Source organism: Alligator sinensis, unplaced genomic scaffold, assembly GCF_000455745.1.
Source record: "Alligator sinensis unplaced genomic scaffold, ASM45574v1 scaffold583_1, whole genome shotgun sequence".
Classification (NCBI taxonomy): Eukaryota; Metazoa; Chordata; order Crocodylia; family Alligatoridae; genus Alligator; species Alligator sinensis.
The window spans coordinates 1,522,202-1,536,758 of NW_005841983.1; the positions used below are offsets into that span (position 1 = coordinate 1,522,202).

At 42.0% G+C, this 14,557-nt stretch overlaps 1 protein-coding gene across 9 annotated transcripts in view; it reads left to right on the forward strand.

Moving 5' to 3' along the window:
* SCML2 (Scm polycomb group protein like 2) overlaps positions 1-14,557 on the forward strand; it is a 109,564-nt gene that overhangs the window by 51,288 nt on the left and 43,719 nt on the right. For all 9 annotated transcript variants that reach the window (XM_025201110.1, XM_014518796.2, XM_025201109.1 and 6 more), the window contains 2 exons: positions 3,090-3,178; positions 4,633-4,876. In XM_025201110.1, the coding sequence (XP_025056895.1) occupies positions 3,098-3,178; positions 4,633-4,876 (325 nt within the window). In that variant the 5' untranslated portion in view covers positions 3,090-3,097. The remainder of the gene's footprint in view (positions 1-3,089; positions 3,179-4,632; positions 4,877-14,557) is intronic.

Below are 14,557 nucleotides of genomic sequence, written 5' to 3' on the forward strand. Positions count from 1 at the left end.
TTGTCCCACCTGTCCTAGAGTTTCTAGAGAGAGGCTAGGTTCCAGCAATTGCATGTCCTGGCATAGACAAAGCTTTTTGAAAAAGCTTTATTGTACAGCATCTGGTTCCTGAGCAAATCAGGGAGCTAATATGGTGTATAGTTGCTTCCTGCTAAATACTTGGAGAGCTGACTATCCCAAGTGTTATGGAACCTTTTTGTCCCACCATTTTCTTTGTCACAGGAACATATGATTAAAATAATCCCTCCCACATGAAGTTTAAACATTTTTGTATCATTATATCATGTGTTTGAAAGCACTCATTTTAGTAGTTAAGGTTTCAATTTTCATTTGAAATTAACAATACTTTTGGAAGTACATAATGTTTTCAAAAAGTTATTTCCATGCTTTTGATTACCAGTGGCGTTTTAAGAAAATTTAAGTAAAATAATTTAAACTGCTGTTTAATTGGTTTAGTGTCACTTTCTCTTTTATCAGCATGTGAACTCTGATTATCTTTGAGCCAGAAATATAGTTTTCATATAATTCAAAAGGTTAATCTAGAAACTTCAAAAATGACATGTTCTCTAGATAATTTGAGAAACCATCTCTAGAAAGTTTGAAAGTCACCTCAGTAGCTTTCAGGTTAATTAATATGACAGTGTTTACCATGCGTGATGTTTAGTGCTGTTTTAAAATGTGTTTTAAGTAGTCTGTTACTTTATATAACTTTTAAAACAATTTGTTCAGCCTAAGACAACCTAAAATCACTGAGCCAGGGAGTCTAACTCAAGAAAGCAATTAATGTTACATTATGCATTAAACAGTAAGTCAAAATTGTGTAAGTTATCGCACATCTATTCGTTTTCTTAAAAAAATTATACCTAAATTATCAACTCTTCAGTCCCTGGAAAGGATTTCACACTGTTTTCTTTCTCAGAGATGTTTCCTTTTAAGCCCCTATTATTGTGTTAGTTTTTTTTTTTAAACAGTTATGACACACTTATACCTACTTAGGCTAGGGACAAAAGTTATACATAAACTGGTTTAAGTCAGGGGTTTTCAACCTTTTTTAACACGTGTATCCCCAGTGGCCCCCTTATTAGTAAGTTTACCCCCTGGTGGGGGGGAGGGGGTGGTGAGTGGCCAAACACGGAGCGGGGGTGTGGCGCAGCTTCTGTACAGCCCTGCTCTCGCCCTGCCCTGGTCCTGCTCCTGTGAGGCAGTGACACGGGGTGGCTGTGCTCTGTCCCTGACCACCGCCGCTTATCCTCTGGGACCTTTCAAAGTATCCTTGGGGGTACACATACCCCCAGTTGACAACTCCTAGGTTTAAGTGATCAGAAAACAGTTCGAATCTGTAACACAACAGAAGTTCAGTGCACTTAAACTGCTTCCAAAATGTCTGAAACTGGTTTAAGATAAACCTGGTTGGATATAGTCGAGGCCTGCCTGGTGTATCAGACTGAACTGATTTAGGTCAAACTGGTTTTGGAACTTCTGTCCCAGACTCCTTCCTGGTTTAAGTTAGCTCACAGTCCCCCAGCATCCCAAGATGTACATAAATGGCATCCCCTCCCCCTCCCGCCTCCCCCTCCCACACATTGGTGCCAGCCCTGAGCCAGACAGGCATCCCGCTCAAGTGGGAGGGGCAAAAGCGTGGCAGGGATTGCCTCCCCTCTCCACCCCCCATGACCTGAGAAGGGGGCAGAAGCCTGATAGTGGCTGCCCCCTCCTTCCCCCACCCCAGGCAGGCCTCGACTAGGGTCCTATGTGGGCCAGGGAGGGGTTTTAAAACCCCTTCCCCCTGCCTTGGCCAGGAGCAGGGAGCTTGGATAAGCCTGGCAGGGGCCCCCCGTGCCTCCTAGGCAGACCCAGGCTGGGGTCCCATGTAGCCCAGGGAGGAGGTTTAAAGTCCCCTGCCCTGCCTCAGTGGGCTAGCCATAGGTTGGAGCCTGGCCACACCCTCCCTCCCTCTTTGAGCAGGGACTGGGGGGAAAAGCCTTGGAGGGCTTTTCTCCCAGCTTCCCTCCCTTCCCTTTGGCAGTGGCTGGCAGGCTGCGAGCTGTGCTCTAGCACCCCAGCTTCTCACCTCAGCCACTGTAGGTATGTGGCTGCATTTCCAGAATCAAAAGTGAATGTTTGTTCCCTTGCTTCTTGGTTCAATCTACGCAGTTTAGACTAACCTGCAAAGATTGAATCAATTCAGCCACGGGCTTTTTAACTGTCTGTATTTAACCTTAAAGCTCTGGCTGGAAACATCCACAGCTCATTGCTTTCAAATAGAGCCCTTGAAGTGTTTGGAAAGGACAAGAAGATATAATTGTATCTCTCTTGTTACTTGGAGCTTCTTGGTTTTGAGAGAGAATTGCCTGAAACGAAAAATATTCCAGTGAAAAATTGTTTTGCTTGAATAAAGTTCTTAAAACAGATTTAGGTTATGTTAATTCTTTGTGCATTATATTTTTAAGAACATTAAGTTGGAAACGCATTCTATTTTATGTAATTGCAATATGATACATATGTTTACCAAAATGTTTAATTTTTGCCACTCCTTGTTTTTTGTTCTCTTTGTGGTTAAAGGATGTATTGTGTCACTGAAAAAATGTAGTTTTTTGTTTCTGTTTGTGGTAAGTCAAAGAATCCCAACAGCATGGAGGAAAAAAAAGGGAGCCTAATAAAAGAAAAGGGGAGGGGGCAGATTACAGAGAAGCTAGAACTGAGTATGTCATTTGAGAATGAGAGAGAAGACTGGCTGAGTAAATTAAACTGGGCACTATGTAAAAGAAGTTCTATAGGACTGGGGAATATGGGAATGACTTAATCTCCTGTACTGCAGCTTGCTTGTCTCTAGTCACACTTATATATAAACCATGATGAACGGTTTTGCAGGCAGATCACTCTAAAAGGAAATAAATTATACAACATACTGCACTGAACAGCTGTCCTATGTATTCACATTTCTTGGCCGCACTTTATTTTTAGTCAAGCCCAAAACAAGAAAAAATTAGACATTAGGAAAGTCAACTTTTTATTCTTCTCCTTCCTGTTTATTTGTATGTATAAGGATGAAACAGATCTTATATACAAGTAATCTGTTTGCTACTTAGGGTTCCAGATGAATGCATCTTCTTGGCCAATGTTTCTCTTAAGAACACTAAATGGAGCTGAAATGGCACCTGCAACATTCTTTAAGAAGGTAAGAAGAAAGGGGCTCCTAGTAAGCAAGCTTCCGTCAACTGGTCCATGATTACAGTTTTTATTGAGGATGCCAGGATATTGTACTGTTCTCCCAAGCATGGAAAGGCAAGAATGTTATTTAAAATTTCTTTGAACGGATTGGCAAGCCACAAAACTGGACAGGAAATGATCATCTTCTAGTACAAATGGATGGGCATCTCTTTTCCTGTGTTTGGACCTTTAAGGTATGCTGTATTATTTAGAAAAAGTTGACTTAGCTTAGTATTTATTTAATGGATTTAAGACGTTGTGCATCTCATTTCTTGTATTCATAGTGTGCCTGTATATGTGTTACAGTAAGTTTGTAAGAGAATGAGAAGCTTCAGAACACATATAAGAGTGGTTGGAAAGTCCATAATGAAAGTTTTTAGTTGATGCATGATAGACAGTTGAACTCTAGTGGGAAAGCAGGTGAAAGCAATAAACAGGAACGCCATCAATTTTAGAAGTAGGACTTTAGCTTGAGTAAAATGGTATGAACTATGCAAAAACATGCTCTAATGATAACAATACAGTTCAGTTGATCTATTGTTTAATTTGTCTTCATCATTCTAATTAACTTACTTTAAAATCATCATGATAAGACAAGTGCCTTCATTCTTACTTTTGACAAGAGCTATGCAGTTGAGTCAGCAAAACTAACATTGGGTTTGATACTGGAAGCCCTTTTCTAGTGGAATGCCTATTGTTGTAAGAAATGTCTTGATTTGAATGCATTCATAATGTACCTGTACCACGAGCAGTGACAATTTAAACTTTAATATATTAGCCTATCAGTTTGTCTCCATGCTCTACTGGAGGGTCTGCATTGTAAGGATTGAAACAGTATTCGGTTTCTATTCAGTCCTTTGGCTTCTGCTGAGACTAACAATGAAGACACTTTTTAGATTGTTGTGTTGGTGATTTCTCTTTTGTCTCCTTGGAATTGACCCAAGACACAGGTCACACAGGCATGTATAAAGTCTTCAAATGATAATGATTTTTATGTGGATCTGTGCTAATAACCAAGAAGAAAATATTCATTAATCCCTTATCAATTACCAGAAACTCCCAGCCTCTGGCAGAAATGCATGCTGTCCTCTTATCCTTTTGTGTTAGACTATGTAAAGCTTGATTGCATATTTTTAGAGTCTTCACTCTCCTGCAGAATGCAGCAGAATTTTTCTGCTTGTTGCTTAAGTAGATACTTTAAACATAACCTTGCTCATAGTCAAAGTCAATGGCAAAGCACTCAGTCGCGTCAGTGGGAGCAGAATCAAGCCTCAAAGATATAAGGAATCATTACGAGTGTTTGTTTTTCTATGTATATTGTGTGATATTTTGAGATTAGTTGGTAGAAAAAGAAATATTACGAGTAGGTTTCTTTCAAGAGTTCATATAAACATGAATGTTCTGTTACTCTTATTTTGATAGGAACCACCAAAACCTGCTCCAAACTCTTTTAAAGTTGGAACGAAACTGGAAGCAGTAGATAGAAAGAACCCTTACTTAATTTGCCCAGCAACCATTGGAGATGTTAAAGGAGATGAAGTTTTTATTACATTTGATGGCTGGAGAGGAGCATTTGACTATTGGTGCAAATATGATTCTCGAGATATTTTTCCAGTTGGATGGTGTAGCTTGACAGAAGATGCACTACAGCCACCAGGGAACAATGGTAAGACCACTCGTAATAGTGCGCAGTCTGTCTTCCCAAACTTGCAGCTGGCCTTATACAGAGTTTAAGATTTGATGTATAAGCTGTTCATGCAGGTAAAATAATTATCACCCTATCCTACCTCTTAATTTTTTTCTTTTGAAAATCTGTTGCTCCTTTACAGTGGTTCTAAATTATCTGTGTACACAGTGGTTCTGGAAGCATATATATTTTTTTTATACATATGGGCAGTTTCCCTCCCAATACTTTTTCTTTTTTTTTTTCTTTGTTACTAATTATGAACAGATTCCATTTTTTAAACAAATCAATATTTTAAACATTCATTAAAACCAATGGATTTTTTTGCAGTATTCTCAGTTTCTACTGTGACAAGAGATCAGATTATATTCTGTTTTCAGTGTACTTTGTGAGGAATCTTTGATATCAACTAGACCAGGGGTGTCCAACCTTTTTGAATGTGGGGCTGGATCACGAACTTTTTACCTCCCAGGGGGCGGGAAAGCCATATTCAAAGACCTCATAGGAAGTGACATCACATCAGGAAGTGATGTCACGTGACCTTTGACATGGCTCCTCCTTGAACAGTCCCAATCAGCTGCTCTGTGCAGGAGCTGGAGAAATGGGCAAGCAATCAACAAAAGTGATTTACCTTGCTAAAATCTGTTAGAGGGCTGTAGCTTCTCACTGGTTTCAGCTCCAGCCAAAATTTTTCCACCACTATCATGAGAATTGGCAACTCTGAGTATCTGAACCAAAAGAGATGGTGGCATTAAAAGGTAGGAATGTACCTAATAAAAAAGGAGAAAATGAAAAAGAAAGGAGAAAGAACTGAAAATACCTGAGTCTCTTGTCCCTCCTGAAATTCAATAGGAATTAGTGTATCATAAAAAAAAAAAATCAACAAAAATAATCTAGACTATTTATACATAGGGTGACCATATATCCTGGATTGGTTGAGACAGTCCCAGATTTTATAGGCTGTCTCAGTGTCCCAGCTACTGGAGAAAATTTAAGCAAAAGTACCAGATTGGTGGGAATCTGGAAGCTGGGGGGTTGGGGCTGTGTGCGCGCGCGCATGTGTGCATGCATGTGCATGTGTGTGCTTCCAAGCACACATGTGTTGCAGCAGACAGAGCCAAAGCAGCTATTGGGACATGCTATTGGGAAGCACACACACATGCACATGCACGCACGCACAGCCCCAACCCGGCCCTGAGGCGCCCCCAGCTCCACACGGGAACTTACGCCGTGCCTCTGTCCGCTGTGGCCTGGCCCTGAGGCGCCAGTTCTGCGCGGGAACTTACCTTGTGCCTCCGTCCACCATGCATGTGGGCAAGGCACGGACCACGCTGCAGCTCCCCCGGCCACGTGCCGGGGGCAAGGGGCACAGCCAGTACCCAGCTTGTCCAATCAGGCGCGGCTGGGGCAGCCCCACTCTGCACAGCCCTCAGGGCAGCTGCGGCAGGACCTGGCTCACTGATGAGCCGGGCCCCACGGGGGTAAGCAGCTCCCCTCCCCTTGCTGCTGGCTGGGGCCCACGGGCTGCCCCTGCCTGCCTTGCCGCTGCCCCGCCGCCGTGGCTCCGCCGCTGTGACTCTGCGCTCCTCTGCGGTGGCTCCGTACGCCACTGCTGCAGCGCTCTGTCGCCGCAGCTCTGCGCTCTGCGGTGGCCCTGCCGCCGCCGCCGCCACAGCTCCGCGCTCCGCCGCCTCAGCTCTGCGCTCCACCTCTACTGCGCTTTGCACACCGTAGCAGCTCCACCGCCGCCACGGCTCTGCACTCCACCACCGTCGCGGCCGTGGCTCCGCTGCCACCGCCCCCGCGCCCCCTCCCGCCGCGGGCCAGATAAAATGGCTTGGCGAGCCGCATGTTGGGCAAGCCTGAACTAGACTTTTTACTTATATTGTTGGTACTCCTAATAATATTGGAAACTATTAATAGAATTTAACAAGAATTCATTTATTTTTCTTCAAATTCGTAGCCATCCAGCACATCAAAGTTGGTGTTTATACAAAGGAACTCTTGACGCAAGTAAAAAAACCTTTTTTTTAAGAACGAAAGTATATTAAAGTGTCCTATGACGTTTGAGGTCTTTTAAACTCTACTTACCCTTAGCATTTGTTTTGAACTTGATACTTTCTGTTTTCAAAGTGTGTATGTTTCTGGGTATTCTGTCTACTACATGCTTATTTAGACACATGAAAGTATAAATACAGAGCCCTCTTGGGACTTATAACCAGTTATATTCTGTTATGTGCTCATTGTTCTTCTTGCCAAGATGAGTGAAATGGAAGAAAAATAGCACTGAGTTTGGCCTGTGTTTTCCTAGAGATCTCTTGTCAAGTATCGGAAATCTGAGGTTTTGCTGTCAAACAGTTTGGATTACATCAGCTCCTCCCTTCAGATTTTTTTGAAGGATAATATGCCATATTAACTCAAATCCAAGACAAGCCCCTCATGTTGGATTTGAGTAAAAGCTTGGGGTGTGGGGAGGGGGGACAGGCAACTGCTGTGCAGAGGTGGATTAAGACTTATGGGAGCCTTGGGCAAACACAAAATAGGAGGCCCCCTCCCCCCAGGGGAACTAGACTCCAGTGAGGGAAGGAACCCCTTCCCTTCCTGGCGCTGCCCCTGTCCAGGGTAGGGCAGACCTCCATGCCCCCCCGGGGGGGGGGTGCTGAGTGGACCTGGCTGGGCTGGGGGAAGGTGGAACATGTCTGCCTCTCCTTCCTGCTCCATATCCCCCATGTAGCTGTAGGCTTGGGGTTCTCCCTCCCTACCTTTCCCCCTGTGCCCCCTTGACAAGACACCTGTAGCTCCGTCCCACTCCCCACCCTGGCCCCAGGTCCCATGCACCACCCTGGCTGGGCAGTGCCCCCAACCCCGTCCCTGCCCCACTCTTATCTCTTGCTGTGGGGACTTCAATCTGCCCCTTCCCATCCCCCTACCTCTTCCCCCCATTAGACTTACCTGTAGGGAGCTGGCTGTGTTAATGGCCATACACATGCACAGGGGCGGCTCTAGAGGTGACCTGGGGGGTTGTAGCCACCTCAAAATTCGCTTTATCCCCCCCTGTAGCCACCCCTCCCAGTGCTGCTGCCACCAGCTGAGTTCCACACTCCCTCTCTCAGGCTCCCAGCCCAGCTCCCACACCAGGAAGATGTTCAGCGCTCCTGGCCCAGCCCCTGCATGAGGAAGAGGCTGGCACCACCCCTGCGTCTCCTGGCAGCCCCAAGCAAAGCCCCTTGCGGCCTGGAATACTGCCTGCCTGCAAGGGGAAACCCGCCATTTCCCAAGGGAACCCAGGCATCCAGGTGCTCCTGATTGGCTGGGGCCCCTGGGCCTGGGCCCCGCTGGCCTATGCGTTAATCCGCCTGTGCTGCTGTATCTCTGATTCCAGTCCTTACATCAGGTCAGAGCTACAGTTGCTGCCTACCTCTCTCCCGCCATCACTTCCGCCCTTTCTGCTGTTTGCTGCCTGTAAGTAGTTGGGGAGGTTTGGGGGCAAGGTGTGGGGAGAAGGGGCAAAGGACAGTGATAAGGCCACTTTACCCACCCTTGCCACTGCTTGTCCCCTTGCTGCTTGACTCACTGCAGCGGTGAGATTATGTACATGGGAAATTATAACTAATTTATATATTTTTCCATGTATAGTCTCTAATTGTTGTGGGGGTCGGTCATCTTAAACTCAAAGTTGTCTTGGATTTGGGTAAATATGATGACATTATTTTTAATATTGCTAATAATAATTTGTTCTAATCATAAACATTTTCACTATTAGCATTAAGTGAATTAATGAAAAATAGGATTGGTTACACAAAGCATACTTTTCTAGAAAGGCTGGTAGAACAAGAGGGCAAGAGAATTTATTTTTCCCCTCCAAGATTATGTTTAAATCAGTGTAAATATTAAACAGTTGGGCAAAGTTTTTAAAGATTAGTATGAGAGAGAGAATAGAAAATGTTAGCGCAGTTAGACGTACTGTACAGAGACAGGTGGGGGAAAGAAAGATGGTCTAGTAAAGGACCTTGCCTAAGAACATGGCATCATGAACATTTTGCCTAAAGTGAGGTAAGCTAGGCTGTTCACTTACAGCATAGTAGATGTTTTGTGATAAATTTCATTGAGTACGTGACCCCATAAGTACTATGGAGCGGTAATCTGCTTTAGGATACACCCTGGCTTTCCTTATGGCAATTTGTTCTTATAGCCATACCTGAGACTCCTGCTTTTCCACAAACTTTGTGTAACTTGGACAAGTTACTTGAGGCTGTATTTTAAAGGCATTGACGCTGCTGTTGATTTTTAGTAGCTTTTAAAAATCTAGGCTAGCTCAGTGCTTCAGTTCCCTATGTGTAAAAGTAAGAGCACTTCCCCTCTTTACAGGAAGGAGTACTCCAAGAGCAAAGGTGACAAACACAGTTTAGGAATTGGCTTTTTGTATGAAAATTCATGTACTTTAATTATGATAAAGTTTAATTTTATATACTCTACAGAAACAAATGCCACAAAAGCAATTTATAGAAACTTTCTTCAGAAGTTATTTAAAAGCCATCTAGGTATTGTGCTCAGATCAGTTACACTTCCTGTAGAAGCAACATTATTTGATGGCTTATGCTGCCCAAGAGCTGTAATATTGCAAACTGTAATACCAGTTGATGCTTTGAGACAATATGTAACAAACTTTTCTTTGTGAGGGGAGGGGTTTTTGTGATACCTTCTACTAGGCCAACAGTGTAGTCAGGAGAGTAGTTTGACAAGCTTTTGGGGACAGACTGCCCAAAATGAGGAAGGTCGTAAAAACAATTGCCTCTTGTATATTTTATGGACAGTCACAACTGTAACACACCAATCCTTCTACAAAATTTTCTTTCAGATTTGTTCAAAGAAGTCAGACTTGAGACTTATGTAGGCGTATAGTATCATTGTTCATATACTCCCCTTGTTAATTATATTATTCAGGAAATAAAAACAAAAAATCCTATCTTTTTTTCAAAAACTTTGACAGCAGATTAGAAAACTCGTATTTGCCAGAGTTGGTAACATTCATGAAGCCTCCTGCGGGTTTTTTTGTTTTTTTTTTTTTAAGCTCACCAAATGTGGCAGTTTAAGTATTCCTAAAACTTTTACCACATTTCTGAGATGAAGTGTTGCATTCTTTGATATTTCTGGTTACAAATGAAAATTTCACGTATGTGTTAAGTGTTGCTTTGGGAAAATCTGGTAAATGACTTCTTTTAATGTATTTGAGAAGTGAGCCCAAACATAGTTGTAGCTGTGCATGAGCATGAACATTTTCATAGATTTCATAGACATCAGGGCTGGAAGGGACCTCGGAAGATCATCGAGTCCAGCCCCCCGCCCAAAGGGCAGGAAGTCAGCTGGGGTCATAGGATCCCAGCAAGATAAGCATCCAGTTTCATCTTGAAGGTGTTCAATGAAGGCGCTTGAACCACCTCCGGTGGCAGGCTGTTCCAGACCTTGGGGGCTCGGACAGTAAAGAAATTCTTCCTTATGTCCAGCCTGAAACGATCTTGAAGTAGTTTGTGACCATTCGACCTCGTCATCCCTTGGGGCGCTCTTCGTTTGCTCATACTCATTTTCCATTCTGAAGAGGAGCAAGTTTTGAAAAAGCAGGTCTGTGTCTTGATTGTTTGCCTTTGGACTTGCTAGTTTGTAATTATTCTGGTTACTTCATTATTAGCATATCGTTTCAAGGCCTACTGAAAAAAGAAAAGAAGCAATTCATGTTTTATTTTTAAAGCTAAGATAGTAAAGATACTTTGTAGTCAATGTATTTCAGTTCTGAAATATTATAAATAACTTCATGATCCCTAATTGACATAGCAGTCCTTCTGGCTCTTGATGCCAGGAATCACATACCTTTTCATCTGTTAAAGCAGTAATTTATGACAGATTTAATACAATCCTTCACATGAGGAGGGATTAGAATCTGAGGAAGAGGACCATGCCTGTGCTATAGAGAAAGGAAAAACTAAGACAAAGCTAATCTAACCTAGAAGAAAAAAATCCTTCCTGATCCCAAATTCAGTCATGCATATGACCCTCAACAGAAGAGCAAGATGTTCTTGCCAAGGAATCTTTAGAATTTTCTTCGTACCAGACAAGAGCCTCAGCATGTACCAGACACTTACAGTTGAACAATACTCTTAGGTTCCTCATTTCCTCAGCATCTGCTTGTCTCTTAGCCTCCATCATAATTTCTTTATTCTCGGACTGTACAGCTCCTACTTTCTTTTCTATCCAGTGGGTGAGCTTCAAAAGTAAAGTAAGAGATAAGGATACAGATCTTCTCAGGATTTATAATCCAGGTCTTCCACTACCTAAGGAAGTACTCTAATCACCAGGCTGTTGAGCAAAAGGTGGGTTGGTTATTGTTCACTGAGCAACATTCATGATCTTGGCTTCAGGTAGTTGCTCTGTGGTTTTTGTCTGAAATCTAGACATTTAGAGATGTTTTCAGGGCAAAATGGATGCAGCAGAGGTAATCTAAACATTTGTTTGTTAGAATCATATTTACTGATTTAGATGTTTACGCTTACTTATGTATCTTAAAGATGGAATAGGATCTGGGCCAAAGTCTCTAGGCTAAAAAATGTCTGTTCTAAAGGCCTAATCCAGTGCTATGGGGGCATCTGTATGGCAAGACTTCCACAGACCTAGTTCTGGATAAAGCCCTAAAAAAAAGAGTGAGTATTTTTTCTCAATATAAAATCGAGAAGGAAGAGCTGAAGATTGAGAATAGTCAAAATATTTTTTTCTTAATTTAGGGACGTAGGTGCTCTTGCTGATCTCTCTTGTCTGTAGTTCTTTCAGAGCAGTGGAATAAGTGGAACAAGTTGTCAGGATTTGTGCATGAGTGTGTGATTTTTGAGGAATGTAGGCACCCTGTTTTCCCCATTATATAAAGTGTGCATGGCTGCTACAGTTATCAGTTTCTTTATAAATACATTTAATGCCAGTAATTATACATAACAGATTTTGCCACATGGCTAGGAGTCTGCTTGACCCCTCAGCATTAGCTAATTCTGAGGTTCATTGCCTGAGGGTAAATATTTATATGAGCCTGGCAGATTTATTATTCAGCGTATTTTGTGCATTTTACTTTGCCACATTGCACTTTTTTAGAGGCGACTTGCTCAAACTAATGACTTTCTACCCTGTAACCCTCATAACACTCAATTGACTGTAGCTGGTGAAAGGAATTTCTTTCACCTTTAAGAATGTATTGTAACTAGTTGACTTGAGGTTTAAGATTTGAGTAGATCATAAGCTCAGACCTCAAATGGCAGTAAAATTCATTAGAGGCAAGTTTCTTTGAAGCATTCTGTACTCAGCATGTTCACTGTTTAGTCATCACACATCAGTTCTTATTGTTTAGGCAGCATAATACATCTTGTATGTATAATGTGAGGCAGTAGCCTTTTCTTGCACGAAAGAACACCAACTAATGTAACAAAGGAAATGCATTTTTGAGCAAAATGTTTAGTTAGAACCTTCTAAAATTCAGTTGCGAATAAACCTTTTTGGAAACTGATGACAATACCATTCAGAAGCTTCATTTACAAAGGTTAGGTAGCATACTTCATATAGCTAATGACAAAAAACAATTAGTTTCTCTGTCTCAGATCTTCCCAAACTTTCAATATGCAATGAAAGTGTGAGAAAATGAGATGCAAAGAAAAGGGATGTCACAATCAGAATCTTCTAGCTGAAGTACTGCTGAGATGTATTTTAGTGACTGAGGAGAAGATAATGCTCAATAATCTAAATATAAAAGTGATATGTTATGAGGTACTGTAGGTTTTATCCTTAGCTCCCTCTTTGCATGCATCGCCTCATTGCTTTTCTCGTAATTCAGTCCAGTGTTTGTGGGCAAGAGTAGTCTCCTTTCATTTTGCCAATCAACTGTGATAGTAAAGCCCTCTCCAGGAGCTTTGCATAGGCATGGGGCTCAAATGGAGAATGTGCACTACCCAGTGTTTGCTTTGTGTATATTTTTCTTTTTAAAATGTCTAACAGTGTGGGCAGGGACTCTGAGCTATGGAAAAGAACGCTTGTAAAAGAAGGGGTGGGAAAGTCTGTTTCAATGGAATACTTCTCCTGAACAAGTATTTGGAACATGATCTTGTCATCACAAGCTCCTTATTCCACTAAAGCAACAAATGGAAGTCATAGACATCTTGCATAACAGATGCAACCCTGCTCAAAACACTGGTAACTGTCTGACTATGTCATAGTGTGTACCTGGGATCGTTGTGATGTCTATATCACCAGGGCTATGACCCACACAGCCGACTGCTGGATGGATCATTATTTGATATATTGTCATGTCTGTTCATATCATCCCAAAATGACTTAAAAGAAGCAACTGAGGAAGAAGTTCAATATTGAGTGCTTGAAAAACCCTGCTAAAAGTAATAATCTTTAACAGTGCCTCAGTGAGAACCTCTCTATCCTCCCTGATGATCATGACACCATAGAGCTCTAGAAGAGCCTCAAGAAAGACATCTATGAGGCATGTGAAAAATTTCTAGGCTTTTCCAGAAAGAAACATCAAGACTGGTTCAATGTGAAAGGTAGGGAAATGTTAAGCTCCTCATTGACAGGAAAAGAACAACATTGAAAGCTTGGCTGATATCAACTCCAAACAGAAGCAAGATGTCTATCACAGCATTAAAGCCAAGACCCAGAGGAAAAACTGAGTGAAAGAACAAGTGGTGGGAAGACAAAGAAAAAGAGATTCAAAAGCTTGCTGATAGCTGTGACACACAGTTTCAGCAGTGCAATCAAAGCTATCTATGGGCCAGACACACAAGGATCTGTCCCTCTGAGGTCCAAAGATGGAACAACACTATTTCAAGATAGCTCCACCATTAATACAATGAAAGGAGCACTTTCAACAGATCTGGAGATTCTAGTGTTGAAGAAAAGACTAGTAAAGCCATTTCACAACTCCCTGTTAAGGACTATCTATTTTGCAGATCCATCAACTTATCAAGAGGCCTTGAAAGCCATTAAGCAAGTTTGTTCTGATGGGATACCAGGTGAAATTTATAAGAAAGGTAGAAAAAAGTTCTCTCACCAACTACATGTTATCAAAATGTGGAAATATGAACAGATCCCCAGTGACTTGAGAGATTACCAGAATTGTTAGCATATTCAAGGAAGGAGATAAATCAGATTGCAGCAATTATTATGATATTGCAGTCCTATATGCAGTGGCTTAGAAACAGACCCATTTGCTATTAGAACTGGAGTCAAGCAAGGATGTGTGATTGCACCAACACTTTTCCATCTATAATGCAGTTCTACATTTTATTGCTGACAGGCTACTGTCTAGAGGCAGCATCCAGTATCGTTTGGACGGGAATATCTGTAACACCAACTGGTTATGTTCCAAATCCAGCAGTTCCATTATTGATTTTCAACATGCTGATGATTGTGTTTTGTGTCTCCGTTCAACTGAAGGAGATCCAGTTCACTCGTTATAGCTTCTGTGAAGCATATAAAACTTTGGATTACTTTTTTTTAACCCCAAAATTGGTGATTTTTTTTTTTAATCAGAGAAAACCAGGATTCATAGATTCATAGATGTTAGGGTCGGAAGGGACCTCAATAGATCATCAAGTCCGACCCCCTGCATAGGCAGGAAAGAGT